The sequence below is a fragment of the Propithecus coquereli genome, unplaced genomic scaffold, assembly GCF_000956105.1.
Source record: "Propithecus coquereli isolate 6110/MARCELLA unplaced genomic scaffold, Pcoq_1.0 Scaffold6, whole genome shotgun sequence".
Classification (NCBI taxonomy): Eukaryota; Metazoa; Chordata; class Mammalia; order Primates; family Indriidae; genus Propithecus; species Propithecus coquereli.
The window spans coordinates 8,211,580-8,231,734 of NW_012151951.1; the positions used below are offsets into that span (position 1 = coordinate 8,211,580).

Below are 20,155 nucleotides of genomic sequence, written 5' to 3' on the forward strand. Positions count from 1 at the left end.
TGCTCAGGCTGGTTTCGAACTCCTGAGCTCAAACAATCCGCCTGCCTTGGCCTCCCAGAGAGCTAGGATTATAGGCGTGAGCCACCGCACCGGCCTTATTTTAATTTTTGAGACAGGGTATCTGTTGTCCAAGCTAGAGTATGATGTGCATAGCTCACTACAACCTCAAACTCCTGGGCTCAAGTGCTCCTCCTGCCTCAGCCTCCCAAGTAGCTAGGACTACAGGTACACACCACCACACTTAGCTAATTTTTAAAATTTTGTGTACAGACAGAGTCTCCCTATTTTGCTCAGGCTGGTCTCAAACTCCTGGCCTCAGGTGATCCTCCAGCCTTGGCCTTCCAAAGTGCTAGGATTACAGGCATGAGCTACCTCACCCAGGCCATAAATAGTTTTAATGAACACAGACAGGTCTCTTTGTTCACATACTGTCTATGGTTACAAAGGCAGAGCTGAGTAAATGTAACAGAGATTATACAACCTACAAAGCCTAAATTATTTACTATCTGGCCCTTTAAAGAAAAAGTTTGTTGAACCCTCATAAACACTCATAAGTCCCTGTCAATAGAGTCAGATTATTTTATCCTGATGCATATAAGGCATACAAAACCAGTTGTCTAAGGATTTGGGGTCTAATTGAATAGATACGTTATCAAAGTGATGATCAAAGACAACTTTAGGAGTGGTGTTCTGAGTCAAATGTAGAGCAGAAGCCACTGAGGTGGTTAAGGCAAAATCAGATTCTGTCACTCAGCTCAAAATTCTCCAATGGCTCTCCTTCATCTAGTTCTACAGTCCTTTGCTTGGCCAAGGTCCTTGAAGACATCTGGCTACCATCTGACTAGGCTTTTCTGCTCAGCATCATTAAATTACAGTACTTATTTTCCCAAACACCGCCCTCTTAAGAGCTCATGCCTCTGTGCTTCTGCACATGCCAGAGCATCCACCTGCCCAGCAAAACCTTCTCATCCTTCAAATCTCTGCGCCTGAAATCTTCCCGGACTCTCCCAGGCAGACTCTGGCGGTGCTTTAGTGCTCCCATTGCACTCTGTACATATTTTCATGATACCAATTACCCTGTTCAGTGATCTGTTATTTGCACATCTGTTTTACCAACAGACGGTAAAATCCTTAATGGGCAGGCACTTTTTCTTTTCTTTTTTTTTTTTTTTTTTGAGACAGAGTCTCACTATGTTGCCTTGGCTAGAGTGCCGTGGCCTCAGCCTCTCTCACAGCAACCTCAAACTCCTGGGCTCAAGCAATCCTCCTGCCTCAGCCTCCCAAGTAGCTGGGACTACAGGCATGCGCCACCATGCCCGGCTAATTTCTCTATATATTTTTAGTTGTCCAATTAATTTCTTTCTATTTTTGGTAGAGACGGGGTCTCGCTCTTGCTCAGGCTGGTCTCAAACTCCTGACCTCAAACAATCCACCCGCCTCAGCCTCCCAGAGTGCTAGGATTACAGGCCTGAGCCACCGCGCCTGGCCTACTTTTTCATTCTTACATTACCAGACACATAGAGGTAAACAGCAAATAAATGTTTGTTGAATGAATGAAATAATTAAAAAAAAAACATTAAATCTGAAAGTCAATTATGTTTGGTTCCTAAATTCTCTGATTTGACCAATCTTCGCCCCCGCCTCCCCAAACTTGGCGCCTACTTCTGGCAGCTTAGTGACTTTCCCAGCCCACTGGCAGGGGAAGAGGCACTGGGTTATTCTAATTGTCACTTTGTTGATAAAACAAGGTGCCAGTTGGCTGAAGCCCTAAACTTAAACATAAATTAGTAAATCCTGACTGGCAACAACTTGAAAGCAGCAGGACAAGTTGAAAGAAGTTGCAAAAGTAAGATGTGAAGGAGAACGTGGGAGGAGGACCCGGCCGAAAGAGATTCAGGACGGGATCCACCAGAGAAAACCGAATGATTTCGACTGAGTTTCACTAATCTCTGTAATCTGTCTTCAATAACTCAAAACCAAAAAGAAAACAAAAATGTAGCGTGCAAAACTGCCTCCTCCTTTCCGCTCGGACATTTCCTCTGCGTAGGAGTTCATAGTTTCAGACCCAGCAGGCCTAAGCAATGCAATCGACGCGATTCATGGGCTTGATGACTAAGCACTTGCAGGCACTCCCTGAATGTTTTAACAGTTCAGACAACTAAGTCAGAGATGCAAAGGCCATCCTCAACCTGTGACTCACACCGCTTTCACAAGAACACCCTGGGCGCCATCCTTCCAGAACATCAGCCCCTGCACACCCAGTACGGAAGAGCTCTTGGAGTTCATACGTTCATTCATTCGAATGCATTGACACATTCAACAAACTTTAGTGGCGGTTCCTCTGCCCTTTGTGTCCGGGAAGGAGGAGGGAAGACCTGCCCCAATAAAGGGCGACGCACGCCGGGCAAAGACGCCACGCAGGGCGCGGCGGATTCGGGGCGGCGCAGTCGCGGCGGGGACGCGCGGCGGGGAGGGGAAGAGAGAGGACCGGGTAGCAGGGCGAGGAAGGCCCCGCGGTTTGACGCTACCTGGGGGCGAGCGAGTGAGGTTGTGGCCCTCTAAGTTGACCGCTTGCAGGTAGAAATAGCGCACCGGCAGAACGACGGCCGCCTGCAGCCCGGGCCCCCACACCAGGCTCCGCCGCGCGCTGACCGGCGCCTCGGGGGCTCCCGCGGCCACGAGCAGGGCGAGCTGCAGCTGCAGCAGCAGGGCCCGCGGGAGGCGGCGCATGGTCGGCAAGGCCGCCGCGGTCCGGCTCCGCAGCGGGGAGGGGCCGGGAGGGCCGCGGGCCGGGGCTGGGCCCACCCCGGGGCGGGCTTGTGCGCCGCCGGCCGTCCCGCCCCGGCTCCCTCCGGGCGAGCTTGCGCCTGTGGACACGCCCCCTCGCTCTGGTCCGGGTTACCCCACGGAGGAACCGGGTCTAGAGGCCCCCGCAAAGACCGAGGGTGCAAGCGCTCCTGATTGCCGAGGCCTCGGACCCGCCCGGGCCCCACCTCTGTTGTTTTTAAAGGACGCAGACCGAGCAGGGGTTGCTGTGGGTCGAGAGAAAGGGTCCCGCCGCGAAGAACTTCGACTTAGTTTAGGGAAATACCTTTCCCCAAGGAGTTTCACCGAGTTTACAGGAGCCAATGTCACGTTTCCCCCGCTATCCACGTCTCTCACAGCCGTTCTGTTCACACCAGCACCGACCGCCTTCTGTTGTCGTCTGTGTGCTGCTTTTCTGCACAGCAATCTCCCTCACTCGACTGTGATTCTCTCCACTTCTCTTTCCTTCTTACCCCCAAACGCCTCTTCTTTCAGCAAGTAAAGTTTCCTGAGCATCACTGAGATTGGGCCAAGCTGGGAGCAGCCGGCCACTGGGTGGCAGAAGGCAGGGTCTTCCTGAGCTCGCAGGGGAGCTTCACCTCAAAGCCAGGAACTTCCTGTCCCCCTGTCATCCATGGGGGGGATGTCTGGTCTTGGCCATTTCCACCAGTCCTGAGAAGCTGAGCACTGGATCCAGGAAGAGGCTGGCAGGGACCCTAAGTGCCGCTGGCTGCCTCTGTTTTCTGACCATTGTATCCACATTTGTTAATTATTTTTTCTCCTTTTTATCTACTTAATGGTTTGAATCTATTTAAAGGAAATAAAGATTCTCCTCAGGCCACGTGAGCCAGGGGGAACTCACACCCCAGAATCAACGCGGGGTGCTGTACCCTCTTGGCAGATATCAAACCAAAAACGTCAGAACCAGGTACTGGGCAGCCTCTGCCCATCTCATGGCTTTAACTGTGCTACTCAGCATTTTTGCTATGACCAAGTTTTAGCAGGGCAAAATCTTTCCCACATTTTCCCCAGTTCGCTTGACCTATTTTAGTAATGCTGAGCAGAGGTTGTAGACAGTTTCTTTGTCCTTTGGAAAGAGGTAGTCAACTACTAGTAAATTGTAGGGCTAAAGTGTATTATTTGGTATTACTTTCATTGATAAATTTTATTTCATGGCGGTGTCTGCAGGCTTTAATTGGAAAGCTCTGCTCTGTTCCAGCTATCGGTTTAAAAAATTGTATGGAACACATTTTTTTCACACTCTTTCAAAATCAGACTTAAAAGATTGTTCAGAGAAATAATCTGAGGGTTAGCGTGTACTGGATGATAGTAAAATATGGCCTAGTAAGTTACATAACACTTGGAATGACACCCAGGTTTTTTTTTCTGAGAATGTGTCAAGGAAACCATATAATTGTATCTGAACATGCTCTCGTTTAGCAACACTAAGTCTGTACCAACCTGTTTTCTTTCTCATCTTAATCCAACTTTAAAGACTATATCTTTTCAGATCAACCAATGCCTTAACTAGATTCTTTATTGTTAATCAAATTTCATTTGTAAGGCTGGTGGCAGGCACCCCTCCCCCTCCTTAAAGCTGTAAAAGAAGAAGAAGCCGACCTGTGCCCACCAAAAATAACTAAACGCAAGGATAAGCCAGACGCAGGCAGTTTTGGTTCCCGGGACTGTGCAGCAGACTCTGTTTCTGGACCCCGCCAAAACCCTTGGTGGAAAATCCCCAAACCCGCTTCAGGCAGCATAAAAAGCCCTAGCCCCCTCCGAAGGGGCGCGACTTCTCTGGCCCCCTCTCTCGGGACCAGTGAACTTTGCCTGGGAGCACTCTTTCCTCCCCCCCCCAATAAAGCCTCGTTGCTTGCCCTTTTCACTCTACTCGTCTTTCTTTCTCTGCCACTGCCCATCCAAAAACCTTACATGATTCATTCAACAAACATTTGTTCAATACCTACTGTATTTTACATATTGTACTTTGGCTTCAAAGTGCCTGTAGTTTAGTGGAGAAGAAAGACAAAGACCAATGTAAATAGTGTATAGGTGTTCAAATATAGGCATCAAGAACTGCATGGTCTGGGATTTTATCCTACTTAACAAGCAAATAGGTTAGTCTGTTACTGTTTCATGGATGCTGTCAAAAGACACAAGACCCCTGGGTCAGAGACAATGGACTTTATTATCACTGCAAGAACAATAGCAAGAGCTTTACGTTGGTTTGTGTTTGTTCCCTATGCCTCCGAAGTCCTGTAGGGGCAATACAAATAGTCTGTTAGAGATGCCTGAAGTGGGTTATATAACAAGAGAGAAGCACTGAACTTAGGGAATTTACCTCTTTTAGAGTAAACAGAATTAATCCTGCTCTTTGTGGGTGGGGAGATGTTATCTCATCCCTCAAAGTTACTTTATGCAAACACTACCCCAAGAGACGGCCTGGGTAAAGAGCTCTAGGGGACTTACATGCTTGGCATACCCAGTAAGAATGTTCAGGGAAGTTCAAGGTCTGTGGCAGATTGCCTCTTCCAACATAAGTGCAGCATTTTATATGCTGCATAAGAGGGACAGTTAACCGAGCGTTGGGGGAACCAACAGAGGTTTCCTGAAAGAGATGACCATGACAGTCAATTAGGAATCAGCCACACGAAAGGAGTAGAGCATTCTGGCTAGGAGAAACATCCTGCATAAAACCTGAAGTAAATGATTCACTTCAAGAAGTATCTTATTCCCTTTCATATTCCTCTCCATATTGAGTTCCAGTTACAAACAAATAGAACTGTAGTCAGTGTGTGACTCCAGAAGGTCTAGATTCAATAGCCTTCTGTGAATTGCACCAGCCCTTGGAATCTTTACATTAATGTCGTGAAAAATTCACAGCTAATTATATTATATATATATTCATAATATTTCCACCTTTTCTAGTAACTGCTCCTCTTTTTTTACTCCACTATCCGCATGATTAACAGTGAGGCTTTATAAAATATGACCTTAACCTATGGCTACAGTTGATTGGCCCATAGTTTGGGACCTGAGTCATGCTGAACTAATCAGAATCCTTTCCCTGGGAGTTTATTTATTGATTTAATTTCAAAATATTAATTAAGGGGGTACAAGTATTTTTTCATTACATGGATATCTTGTATAATGCTTAAATCAGGGCTATTGGTGTGCCCATCACCAGAATAGTGTTCATTGTACCCAAGAGGTAAATTTTTATCCCACAACCACCCTTCTGGCCTTCCCCCTTCTTGGTTTCTCAAGTCCCTTATATCACTTTATGCCCATGTGTACCCATCTATTAGCTCCCACTTATTAGTGAGAATATATGGGGTTTTCCTTGGGAGTTCAAAATCAAGGTTAGGAGATTTTGATTTAGAACCAACTACTCCCAAACCAAGGAAATGTAACCTTTGCCTCCCCCTCCCCTTTTTCTTTTCAGTAGACTGAAAATGAAAGAGAACATATAAAACTCTTTGGGTTCTCTACAGTGCACTAGAGCCTGGTACCATTCATGGGCAGTATCTCTGTCCCTGGTTTCTGAGACACCCGTGTATTCGTATAACAAATTCCTCTTTAACTTTAGAGAAGTAATTTTCAATGTCATTAATTAATAAAAACCTTACATAGGGTTAGACAAGATTAGATCCCATAAAATTCATAAAACTTGATTTTCATTATTTTAATAATATTTATTCAGCACCCACTTTATATCACGCATTCTGCAAGGTGCTGGGGGTATAAACTCAGTCCCTGCCCTTCCATATATTACAGTCTATAAGGTAGAGTTTAGATTGTGAGACAATTGGTTTAAATTGCATCGAAAATCAGTTTCCTTCAAAAATGTAACTACTCAGCCAGGCGTGGTGGCTCACGCCTGTAATCCTAGCAATCTGGGAGGCCAAGGCGGGCGGATTGTTTGAGCTCAGGAGTTTGAAACCAGCCTGAGCAAGAGCAAGACCCGTCTCTACTAAAAATAGGAAGAAATTAATCAGACAACTAAAAATATATAGAAAAAATTAGCCGGGCATGGTGGCATGTGCCTGTAGTCCCACCTACTCGGGAGGCTGAGGCAGAAGGATTGCTTGAGCCCAGGAGTTTGAGGTTGCTGTGAGCCAGGGTGACGCCACGGCACTCACTCTAGCCCAGGCAACAAAAGCGAGACTCTGTCTCAAAAAAAAAAAAAAATGTAACTACTCATTGGTTCAGCCAGGTTCAGACAGCACTCAGCCCTGAACCAATCAACAGTGCCCAGACTCTTAGGGTCATGTAAGAACATTGATTATTCCACAACATGTGGCCTGGAGGTACGGGATGTCAGTCAGAATAGAGTTCCCAGAGAAAAGAAAAAATAAACATATCAGTATCTACCACATCCCTCAAAAACATTTCTAGAATGGAAATGTCAGCTGCAGACTGGAATGACAGCATAATCTGGAAAGGATGGTTGGGGAAGAAAGCACAGACCTAGAAAAAAACTTAGTGCTAGCATTTACATTATTAGAACACAAAGTTTCATAAAATCAACTATAATTATCAATTTTTTAAAAAGTAACTTACTACATATTTTTCTGGACAGTAAATATTTTAAAAAATTATCTTTAATTTTCTATCTAAGTGTATAAATAATAATTATACATTTATATATTTTATATATGTATATGTGTGTATTTTTTATGTTTTATTTTTTGCTTAAAATTTTTTTTTTCTTTTGCTCATCTCAGTTAGAATATGGTTTATTTTTTGGAAGGGGTCTTGCCTATCCTCTCTTTTCTCCTGTTCTGGAACATCCTTCCCCCAACACCTGGCCACAAAACAGCTGACATTAATAGCCTAGTATGTATCCCTCCACATGTACACACGCACATATATATACAGGTTTTTTCGTTACTGCTTTACAAAAATGGAATTTTACTTTTCTCATTCAACAGTACCTCATAGAAACTCTTCTACGTCAATTTATCTAGGTCTACCTCACTTTTTTAATAGTTTCATAATATTACATATGTGGATGTTCCATAATATATTCAGTCATTTCTTATTAGGTATTCACTTTGTTTACAGGTTTTGCCACAACAAACATTGTAGCAATAAAAATCCTATGTATGTCTATATATATTAGTGTTTTTATTTCTACAGGAGTGACTTCTGGGGCAAATGAATATGGTGATTCAGTGCATTGGCCCACTTAATGGCCTGATTCTGCATCTGCCTGGTCATAACAAGATACCAGCTCCCTTGGTAGGTCCACTTCTGTGGCATGGTTTCTGGAATGGGTCCTGGAATTTCAGCTAAAATCATCTATCTCCTCAGCCCTAACAGTAAGTTTGTAAGCAAAGTATACTATCCAATAAATCTTTTTCTATTTGAACCAGCTAGAGAGGAGTCTGTTTTCTACCACTAAAACCCTAGCTGACCCAATGTATTTTAAATTTTAATAAAGGACAGTAAAAATATTTTGAATAAATTGCCACCCATATTCAAGATGATGATACTCTCCTGTCCTTCGTAGAGAAAGGGCATTTTGTTGCTTTTCCAGAAGATTAGTACAAATCTATTAATGATTTGCTTAGCAGGAATTAACACTACATGACTTATATTGAACCAGAGAGACCTGCTTATCTTTCTTCAGTGCTACTGAACAGTGGAAGACCCCCAATGCCATGTAGCTTCCTCTTCCTTTATAAATGTGAGAACCCCCCCCCCGAAAGAAATGCCTTCTTCATTTCTTTCCTATGACAGCAACCATGCACATTGATGTCCTGATATTGGCTGGTTGCTTTGTGGGTACAAATGAAAGAAGAAAGAAGCAAGCCACTGTTTTTGTAAAACTACTTGTATGACGGATCTCACTTAATAGCCACGAAAAAGATTGTTTTGAATACTTCTGCTCACCCCCTTTTTGTATCTTTCCTGAAACTTTTAAATATAATCATTTGAGGATGGGAATAAAAACCAAATCAAATAGTACATCTGTTTAAATCATTTATTTCAACACAGGCATTGTTTTAAATTTGCACCTTGTCTTGTAACACATTTCATACCTAGAGAACAGGTCTGAGAACAACTACATAGAAGGATTATTTGAGAAAATTTTAACAAAAGTGCTTACAGCTTTCAGAAACACAGAATTTCCAGTCATAAAGAGCCACTAAGTGGCAATACATTCACAGATTTGCTTGGAAAGTAAAGTATTTTACATATTTACACTATACATTTAAATGGGATATTCTGAAGCATTATTATTGACAATAAACTCTTAGCAAAAAGGCCTCTTTAACCCTCCGGCATTTAATGGAAGATATTAATTTTATGGAGTTCTCCAATTTGATCCCTATCTTCACCATAACCTAAGTGGACTTCCTTTCACCACCTCCAGTACACATATTTACCTCTTACACAAAGTAGCTTTTATTAGCTTATCACCAACCAAACCCTTGTTAGCAGAAGTTCGAGTTTTATTAACATCAATGTATTTACAACGTAAAGGTAAATTATTTAGAGAGAAGTCTCTAAAAATTGAAATAATTTCATGAAACCCTATTCTAAATGGACTTTACAGTACAAAATTTATGGTTACAGAAGTCTAATAGCTAAACAAGTTAATAATTTACAAGGTACTTATTAGTATTGATTCCCCCATGATTCACTCCATTTACATGAATATTTATATTAACAATGATTATATCTTTTAGAAAACGAGTTATGAGTATAAAAATGGCTATTATAAATTACCATAGCTATACCAAAAATGAACATTAAAATGCAGCAGTTTGTATGTTAAAATACATAGAAATTTGCTAGACTTCTTTAACGAAGTGCTTTATAAAAGTATAAAACTATAAAAGGTGCTATTTTCATGAATTTTCTGTTTTCCTCATTGTTGAGCCAGGCCAACAAGCAAACATTATAAATAGTGCAACAGAGCATTGGCCATCAATTACCTTCGAATTCGGACAGTAGATTCCAGTGCAGAGAGTCCGGGCCCCAAAGCAGTTTTTTATCCTTACCTTACCTGTTGTCATAGCCTGAACCCCCTGAAAAATAAGCTAACTTCATTTTACCTTTTGTAGCATTCATGTATTCTCAGAGTGTTTACTGAAATAGAACATGCAACCTGATCGTTAGAAAAATCAAGAATCTTACTATTAAAATACTAACTTTGATTACCTTAAAATCACATAGAAAACACAGGTCATGGTTTATAAAAAAATTACTTAAATAATCTGATAAATAGAAAAAAAGGAAAGGTAGAATTTAAAAACATACATTAAACACGGAATACAATGTTATTCTTTACATAAATTTGAGTTGAAAAGTCCACAACAGTTGATGTAAAATTTTATTATCAGTCTCTTTCAGCTCAAGATTGGTCAGAGCTTGAAATTTAAAACGGTGGACAGATTTAAGGAATAGCTTTCGTGTTAGTTACTTCATCATTAGTTTTGAGTTATATGGGAACAATGTTAACTAGCCCTGGCATTTTGCTTCTAGGCAAGGCAATGATTAGGAGGATAATAATAACATAGTTCTTTCTTGCATTTCTATTGGTTCCAGATTTCTATACACTTCACCAACATCTACCATTATCTGTAATTTATATGGATAAAACAGACTAAGTGAGAAAAATGGAAAATAAAATTAGGTCAGGTGGCAAATATAAACCAAACAAGATAAACCACTCATGTTGACGGTCATAATACTGAGATCCAGGACTGCATGCTTTCTATAGTTCTAGCAAATTATCTTCACTGCCCTCTATTGGTCTTCACCGTGAATTAGGAGAGAAATCCCCCAATGTTTTGCATGGCAGCTAAAGAGTTAGGAAAGCCAAATTATCAATGATTATGAGAAGTAATTTATTCTAGATAAATCACTGAAAAAATTACAGGGACAAGGCTTTAGGAGCTCTCCCTTGGGATTTCTCAAGGGTTTGGTAAATGATCTGGCAGAGAAGCCTGTGAATCCCAGGGTTGTCAGATCTGACTTGACTACATTTTAGGGACTTGGCCAAGGTTCCCACTTGATACTTGTGACTAAAATGCCCCACTTGAAAAGATGTGTTCTATCCTGCAAACAAAGAAAATGGGAAAATGGATAGTTCTGGGGAAACGGGAAAAAACAATTGCTGAGAGAGCTGGAGTAAAGGTAAGTCTTCCCATGAAGAGATGTCTACTTATCTCTGTTCCTCATTTATGTTCCCTTCTTAAGCAGAAATTCTGTGGCCATGCAACTATATATGGTCAGGTTGCCTGGCCCAAGTCCCTGCCTCAATTAAAATTCAGCCCTTAATAATTTCAGCCAGTCCCCACAAACCGTTTCGGAGGAATTCCTAGGAGCACTAATCCTCTATTGGCTTACTAGGGATTCAGATCCTCATGTATAACCTTAACATGTGCCAAAACATGTGCCTCCTGGGCTCCACTACGGATGTAACAGGATGTCCTTATGAAAATTCCTTTATCTTTGTTTGAAAGAGGAAAAAAAAAAGAACACCTTAAACCTCCTCAATGTTGATGAGTCAAACAGGATGATAATATTTACTCCCCTGTTATCACTCCCATATTTTGTTTAATGTCATGAGTGTAGGGTGTGGACAGGAAGAGGCAAACAGAGTTTTGCAGTTATGCTGGGTAATTAATAAGTTTTATGTGTACCTGGGATATGAGGATTGTAAATCACAATGAGAGATGTAAAAATTTTAGGCAGAAAGTAAAGCAGAAAGCCCAAATGGGACAGTGAATTACAGATTAAGTTGGGGAGAGGTAGAAAGGCAGGCCAGGAACATACAGAGAGAGAGAAAATAGCAGAGAATCCCTCCAAATAAGAATCAATTGTTCCAGCATCCAGGAAGTGTATATACAGGGTGTGGAGAGGAAAAGGGGAGTTTGGGTTATCTCAGCGCAGGCACCACTCAGATTAGATCTTTTAAATCTGTCCTTCCCATGGACACACATATCTACACTTCGTTTCTATTACAAGCTTTCTGTGAAAAAGTAATGAATATTATTGAAAAAGCCTCACAGTTCTGACTCTTTATCTTTTTCATCCAGGTAGTATTCATCATCCGTAGTTGTGTCAGTGTCACAATCTGAGTCTACTGGGTCCTCCTCATAGATATTAAGTGGTTCACTAGGAGATAAGCCAGCCTCTGGCATCTGAGTACCAGGAGAATTTGAGCTTAACGACTCTGATGGGTTGGGAGGGTTAATCACATCATCTTTCAGGAAGCCAGGGTTCTTAAGAAAACTTGGTTTCCATAATCTTCCTTGTGTGAGTGACCTCTTTACATTCTCCAAGAAAGCTAACTGTTGTTCTTTCCCAAAAATTCCATAGTCAATAGGTCTGGATATAGATGTTGCAGACCTGGGACCTGTTTTGGTCCTGCTGCTATTATACAAAGCCCAACTTTCATTTTCATCACAGGAAGGAAGTTCAGAAAAAGATCTGAATCTTCGACTATACCCGTTGTTGATAGAGAATTCATTCCCAAGGGTCAGTCGACTCAGGGCATTGTCAATAGAAGTGCTTTCAGAAAAATGGCGCTCCCTGACTTTTGGAGGAAGACTTTTTCGTAGCAGATCACCATGCACATTAATGCTTTTTAAGCTCTTTGACCGATAGAGGTGTGGCTCAGACTCCCACTCCAGAGTTGAAGCACCCCTTTGTTGCTGCTGAGAACTGGCCCGTGGGATGCTTATTCTAGGTTTCTGTGCAGCCTCCAATGGAAAAGGAGGGCTCAGCCTCCTCTGATGGTCAGAGAGATCTGCTTTCCTGAGGCTGCCGAATGTGAGCTGGGCTGGGGCTCCTGATTCTCTTTCCAAACTCTGGGCTACTGTTACACCTTTAGAATTCTCATGCTCAGGTGGTGACTCTGAGATATTTTTAAACTCATTCTGACATACTTGTGAAATGCTACTAGACTTCAGACTGCTAAAGAGTGCAGAAGGTTCTCTGTTGGATATTACAGTAACCTGGAGAGGATTCTCAGAATTCCTGACATTCATTCCATTGTTACTCAAACTGCTTTCACCTGTGGATTCTGAAGACTTTGGAGTAGGCTCAGGGCACAGCGGGCTGCTCTCCAGCATGCCGAGAGATAAATGGCCAAAGCCAGACTTGCTCCCACTTTTCGGGAAGATAGTAGCCACATGTCTTCTAGGGCTTAAATCTTTAGCTGGGAATTTCCTGCTTGCTTTAGACATGGCTGTGAATCTATGTTTAACTGAAGGTCTGTTTTCCTCTTTTTCTAGATCATCCAAGAAAAACTTCTGCATTTCATCTCTAGCTTTCCTGCTCTCTGTCATATTTACCTCCTGATTTCTTGGAGGTAATTCTCTGGTTTCAGACTGCAAACTCTCTAAGTCTGGTTCACCTGACTGAGTCTCCTCAACAAGTTGTAGTTTTTGCAATGCTGGAGTAAGAGCAAAGACTTGGCTCTCTGAGTCAGAAAGTGTTTTATTAGTCATTTTTTGGCAATTGGTTCCAATTTCCCCTCTTCCTTCCCTAGAATATGATCCATTGGAGCTATCATCTACAGCTCTGGCTCTATGATCTTTGTGAGGGCACTTCCCACTTCCAGTAGATGTAATGGCTATACCACTACGTGCATACTCCCCAGAACTTCTGGTTTGGGAATTTTCAATATTATTACTATCCTCTGAATGGGCTAGGAGACTAGAGGGATCACTGTTACCTGAATTAATGGATGGTTGACAATTTTCAGATTTTTCTTCTGAAATATTTTTTCCCTGAAGCATCAGTGAAGTATACAGGGTTTCACTTTGCAATTTTTCCTCTCTTTCTCTCCTGCTTTGTGAATCACCTAAAGGTGTTTTAGCTAAATTATTGACATGATTATTCTTTTGAGCAGAACTGATTGGCATCTGTAGATTTTCAGGTGAAGTTGTTCCTGACTGCTCTTGTGTAGAATAATTTGATTTGTCTTTTTCTAAAGCATTAGAAAATGTTTCAGTCTCCACTTGAAGCGATTCTGTAAGTGAATCGGTATTTTGTGTATACTGTTGAAGGAGGTCACAGAATTTTTTGCTGGGTTTCCTTGGTAAAGTGTAATATATTGAAACCACCTCAAGACATTTTACATTATCTTCATCACCAGAAACAGAAAACGTACTAGTAGTCTTAAATTTGTGTAATGTTTCCCCACTTTCTTTTCCTGACAAGTCTGAACAAAAGGGTAAAGGGTCTTCATTTGAAAGGGAAAATACACTTGTCCTAGAGGCAGCAATTTTACCATTCTTTTCAGTGCATTCTTGAGAGTATTCCTTTTGGCAGTGTCTTTTCGTTAAAGAACCATCTCTAACAGGTAAGTCCCTTTCCACAGAGTTAATGGTTCTCTCCCAAGGCCTTGGTGTTATAGGAGAGGTATCCGTGTCTGAGACCAATGACTTTTTTCCCTCATCTCTTCCAGTTGAGGCATATGGATCCCCTGAAGGACTTGACATAGCCTTGTTGATGAGGAATGGAAGTGGTCCTTTTCTAACAGAGGCAGATCCAGTGATTTTCGTATTTGTCACCCTCACTGTGGCTTCAGGGGCAACTGGGACTGAGTCTGGTATGACTTTAGAACATTCACTCTCTGACTCAGGAGAATTGGGGCTGGATTTGTTTGATGTGCACTTCCCCACTGGATCTTCCACATTATTTTTGATTTGGAATGGAAGTGGTCCCTTCCTAAACGAAGCAGCCATTATCTTACCTCCTGACTGCCTGCCGTTTATGAGAAAACTGGTTGATTTTCTTGGCAAAGTACAATAAATTGTGTCAAGCTCGGAAGCTTTGGAGCTGCTCTGATTCACCTCCGTGAGACTGCTGCTATTGCTCGTGGGTTCTGATGTACTTTCTGTTTTGCTTAACTTTTCAATGCAGGATATGCGTCGTCTTACTTTTCCTTTTCCCTTTCCGCTCCTGAAAGGGGAGTGTGAATGGCACTTGACAACATCGACCACTTCGTCATGTATAGGCACGTGACTATCATGACTCTCTTGGTTTTCTGAGGGGCTTACAGAAAACTGATTATTTTGGTTCTTCCTAGAATAGTCTTTTTCTTCTCTTTCTTCCACAGATGGATCTTTGTCTGAAGGACTTCCGGAGAACCCTGTAGAAGATGGACTCACAAGAGCATCAGGGAAAGAATTATTTGATGGTGAGGAAGGTGGTAGTCCACCTAAAGAACCACATGAGATCTTGTGGCCAGCAGCCGACTTGCTACAGCTCGTCGAATGAGTTGTGGCACGTTGTTCTCCCTCAGTTTCTAAAATAACCGGCTTTTCTGGAGGTTGTGCATTTTGATTATCAGTAGGTTCAGAGCCCTGGTGGTTATTTGCAGTAATGCCTGAAATATCTTGATTTCTTACTGTTAATTCCTGGTGACAACCTTGATTTGGCGTGGGAAAAGACAGTGTTCTGCTTTCCTGAACAAAAGGAAGGGGAGCTGCTAAGCCAAGTTTTCTGTTCCCAGTAAACCTCTTATCTTTTTTATGTTCGTTGCATTTATCTTTGTGTGGTATGTACATTTTGCAGCTATCTTTCCTGGAAAAGACTCTGGGTGACCTTTTTGAACTTACTGTGGTAGGTACATTAAAACCAAACCTGTTGCTCTTGGCTGAGTCCTGGGAGAGGGAATTTTGAAAACCAGTTAAAGGGTTAGAGGTCGCTGTCTGTGAAATAGGTTGGGGTATTTCACCTGTCATGTTTGTCTGGTCCATCTTGCTTAGCTGTTTGTCTTCTTCTGAAATAGATTCATTTAAGTCTTTCTCATCATTCACTTCTGTGACCGAGCTATCGGGCTGGCTTTCAGCAAGAGGCAGAGAACCAACTGAATCACTGTTGGTCACTGTGACTTCTGTATGGCTTCTTACTGGACAAGAAGCAGGCTTATCAGGAACAATTTTCTGCAAAGTGACTGTGGGATTCTGAAAACTGGGACTCTGAGGATTCCCTTTGTCACCAGGAATCTGGGGGAAGGAAGTTTTGAATGAGGATGCTATAGTCTGAGCAATTCCAAATGAGTGAGGTTCTTTGTTTATATGTACTTCCACAGGAGAAATGTGCTGTTGATATTCCAGCCCACCAGATCTGATGTGATAGCTTGAACCAGACACAGAGCAAATATCTGGTGTGCCGAAACGAGGAGTCAACTGGTTCCCATTACCTTGTGATACCTCCATGCTCTCCGGCATGGATGTCTGAAAATCAAACTGCCAGGGATGTGGCTCTTCTTGGCCTCTGCAAACATTTGTTCCATAACTAGAAGAAAATGATTCCCAGCGTTCAGAAGAAACACTACGGCCATGAACAGCTGATCCACTATTTGCTTCAATGAAAGTCATTTCAAAGTCTCTATCGGAAGTGAAGGATTTCCTGCTTTGATGAAAGTCAGAACAGGAAGAATGTTCTTCCCGTTGGCCCCAAAAAGGACTTTGTCCAAATCTCTGTTCTCTGCTTTGTCCAAAGGTATTGCTAAAGAAAGACCTGGCAAATGGGTTGTCTTGATGGTAGAATGGCATATTCTCTGAGTTCTCAAATGTGTCTGGACTCATTGCATTATCCATGGGGGCATTTAAACTAATACTTTGGTAAACATTCTGTGAATGGTACGATTCATATCTCCTATTCTCCTGAGGACACCTAGGATACATATACTGGTCAGCAGGATCAATTTCCATTGGTGATGGTGCTCTCAGGAACTCTACCTGGTTCTGCCTATCTCTGGAAGAATCTGCTCTATTCCATATGATGGATGATAAAGGAGTTCTCTTTGGGCTTTGCTGGTGCCTTGGTGGTACAAATCCACTCTTGTTCTGAATTGTGGATGGAAAATGTAAGCTTCTTGCTGTGAAATGACCTCTAGCTGGTAAGGCTGATCGTTGCCTGCTGTCAAAACACAGAGAAGTACTACCAAAAGTATTCTTTTGTACATAATCTTCTCTTACAACTCTGGGCTCCCTTGTCCTGTACATATCATAAATTGTCCTTGTCCTAGGAGAAAAGGTTTTAAAACCTTCCCTAGGAGTTCTTGGTCTTAGGATGTCATAGATAGACATATTGGAAGTCTCATAGTGATTTTTGTGCCTTCCTGTGATGTTATCATGTCTGTTCCCACTGGAGTAAAAATGACTGAACTGTGTTCTTGATCCATAATTGAGGGGTGTTCTGGTATTCACTGAGCTTGCAGATTGTTCCTGAGCCAGTTTGCTATCCAAATCATCTAAAACTAAAAGGAGAATATTAATCAGCTTTTTTGTATATGATTTTATAGTTTAACAATTTGAGTTGTTGAATGACCCCCTTTAAGAAACATAATCATTCATAATTTTATTTTTACCATATTATCATAAATGTGATGACATTAATTTTAATTATGTTTTTAAGACACAGTCTGCCTTTTACAAGACTGTAATGGAAATTTCTTTTTCATACGTTTTCAAAGTAAACCTTCAATAATGCCTTAAGGACAAAAAGCTATATTTTGTCTAACAATGAATTTTAATCATGGTTTCTTTTAGTGCATTTAAAGTGTACTGAATTTTTTAAAGATATGGGCTAATAATAAAAGGGAATTAATAATGCAAATTGCTGTATTGGTTCTACCACTGAATAACTAGACAACTATGAGTATAATTAAACCACGTCTTTCTGTGTTTCTTTCATGCCACTAGGTTGCTATATTTCCACTTGTGTATATCTCATGGGATTGTAATAGAAATGAGAGTCTGTAATAGCATGTGATTTCTCAGTTGTACTGTTTAGAAAACAGTATTAACATCAAAGGTTTAGCACCTAATTTATAAACATACTTAGTTTATAAACTAAGGATAGATTTGAGCATACATATAATTAAAAGCTATATACAATATTATTAAATGATATGCCAATGATAGATTGTTTTTCTTGGAAAAATTAAGACCCATTAGCACTCCTATAATACAATACTTTGTGTGTCAGAAAGCACTTAATATATTAACTCTAACTTCTTAATATATTAAGCACTTAATATTAACTCACTAAATTCTCACATAACCTTACAAGGTTGGTACTATTACTATTCTCATTTGTATAATGAGTAAACTCAAGCATGAAGAGATTAAGTAAATTGCTAAGATCACAATATGCTGGGATTTGAACCCAGAGAGTCTGTCTCCTGAGTCCATGCATACAACCACTATACAATGCAACCTCTGTGCTATAAAAGTTCACTTTTTATTTTTTGCTCTTTATGAACTATAAAGGTGATTTCACTTGTTATAAAGATATAAAGTTGCTGTTGTCAAACAATGATACTTTTCTTTCAGTAGCAAGGTCAGAGGATGGCGTCCAAGACAGGGCCCACTGACCTCCTTATAATATTGAGGACCTAGGCCAAGCCAAGACCAAGGGCTCATGCTTACTAGGACCACAGTTTCTGTGATCTCAGAAGCCAAGTCACAGCATATTTTCAGTGACATGGTTGGTATTTCTTAAACCGTGTTTATTTAATCATACCTGACATTTTTTTCTTCAATAAAAACCTGTTAGACTTTGAATAGAACCATAATCTTTTGAGGTTTTTAGATTCTCTAAGATCTACCCTGAAATAGATACAGTTTACCATGTTCATATTATAATAAATACAAATAAGTTATATGTATTTATTGAAGAAATATTCATTAATGAAAATCAAATCTGAAATGCGAAATAAGTTATAGCATTGTTTAAATTACCAAAGAAGTTTTTGGTTTACAGAAATCTTTCCTTCTGAGTTACATAAAATGGTTCACTCTCCTTGGTTATTTTAAATTACTTGTCATTCAAAATTTTGATTTTAACTGTACAATGACAGGGAAAGTGAGGCCTATCAGTGTCTGAGGACATATCAGGAGGATGTGCATGTGACATGCCAATTATGTTAGGGCACATGCTAAAGGGATTCACATCTGTTCTGGATTTTCCCTACCCTGTTTTATTTATAAGTTGGTGCTATTAAGTTCGTACTGCCAACAGAAAAACTAATCTTGAGCATTAAGGATCTGTAACTGAGGAATTCTTTAGAGACTCATCTGTCAATGTTTTAATGACAAAATATTTATTCATCCCTAGTCCCTGAAATAATCTATTCCCTATAGCCACAACAAAATAATTGAGCAATACTGAAGTATAACGTGGGGCAAATGAAACAAAACAAACAGGATTTTAAATTATTCAAAGTCACTTAGAATCCCAAATTAGCAATGCTGTTTTACCCACTACTCCTAAGACGAGAAAAATTCCTGTTCTGCTTTTCTTCTTTATTTTAGAGAGGCCACACCATTTTTTTCCCATTCCATAAACAGTGGCTCTTCCCTTTAATCAAAACCCTCATTTTAGAACAGAGATTTTCCTCTGGTCTCTGCCAGGAACCACATTACTGAAGGGAGTCCCTAGGATGACTGTTCAGCTGAATGGCTCTCACTGACCACCACACAATAGGGTCGAGGTGATGTTATTACCTTTGCAAACTGAATTTAGTTCCTCAGGGTGAAGCTAGTGATGACTTTAAAGGTTAACTTTTCAAATGGTCAGACTTATTTTGACACAGAATAACCTATGTGAAGGTGAACTATGATTATATAATGATAAGAAACACGTGCATGTGGTACTTTCGGAATCTGTTTCAGTTTTTATCGTTTTTTTTTTAATTTTTTAAAAAAATTGGCCATGCTAATCTTCTCTGTATTATTCCAATTTTAGTATATGTGCTGCCAAAACGAGCACAAGTTTTTATCGTTATTTATTGCACATGGTTAATTATTTAGTGACAATTAAATTTCATCACAGTGCATTTAGGTCCTTATTAGGAACAATAAAAGTCTATTAAGAACAGCAAACTTTGTAGATGTATTTCCTAAAGATATATTTTCTTTTTACCTGAGGTTAAATATTAAACATTATTACTATTCATCAGTCCTTGATCTGAGGATATTTGCTTAGAATAATGTTCCTTACTATTTATGTTAATAACATTAATAACATGTATCAGCATCCTCTTCAACTAAGGTGAGCAAGGGGACTTCAAAAGTAAACTACAGGGGTCCTTCTTGGTGTACTTATACACACACACACACGCACACACACAGAGTAAACTACGGGACTGATATGTGTTGAGCACTATAATACAAACTATAATTATTATTTGCTTTCTTTAGTACCAGGAGTTCCAAAGGCAATTTTAATACATAGACTTACCTTGGAAAAACTCATTCTCCAGCAGTGAAGCATCCCACGGAGGAGGCATGCCACTTTCCTCCCTCATGACTGCTGGCTTGGGGGCAAATGTACTGACAACTGGTTGATTTTCCACAGATGAATT

General features: G+C 40.7%; 2 protein-coding genes across 2 annotated transcripts in view; both read right to left on the reverse strand.

Annotated features, from left to right (window-relative positions):
- KDELC2 (KDEL (Lys-Asp-Glu-Leu) containing 2) overlaps window positions 1–2,736 on the reverse strand; it is a 54,560-nt gene extending 51,824 nt beyond the window's left edge. The window contains exon 1 of the mRNA XM_012659232.1: window positions 2,524–2,736. Coding sequence (XP_012514686.1) covers window positions 2,524–2,730 — 207 coding nt within the window. The 5' untranslated portion in view covers window positions 2,731–2,736. The remainder of the gene's footprint in view (window positions 1–2,523) is intronic.
- Window positions 2,737–10,557: 7,821 nt separating this feature from the next.
- The window catches only part of EXPH5 (exophilin 5), an 83,319-nt gene continuing 73,721 nt past the window's right edge, over window positions 10,558–20,155 (reverse strand). The window contains exons 5-6 of the mRNA XM_012659130.1: window positions 20,032–20,155; window positions 10,558–17,044 (exon numbers count right to left, since the gene is read on the reverse strand). The exon at window positions 20,032–20,155 is cut by the window's right edge and continues 6 nt beyond it. Coding sequence (XP_012514584.1) covers window positions 11,829–17,044; window positions 20,032–20,155 — 5,340 coding nt within the window. The 3' untranslated portion in view covers window positions 10,558–11,828. The remainder of the gene's footprint in view (window positions 17,045–20,031) is intronic.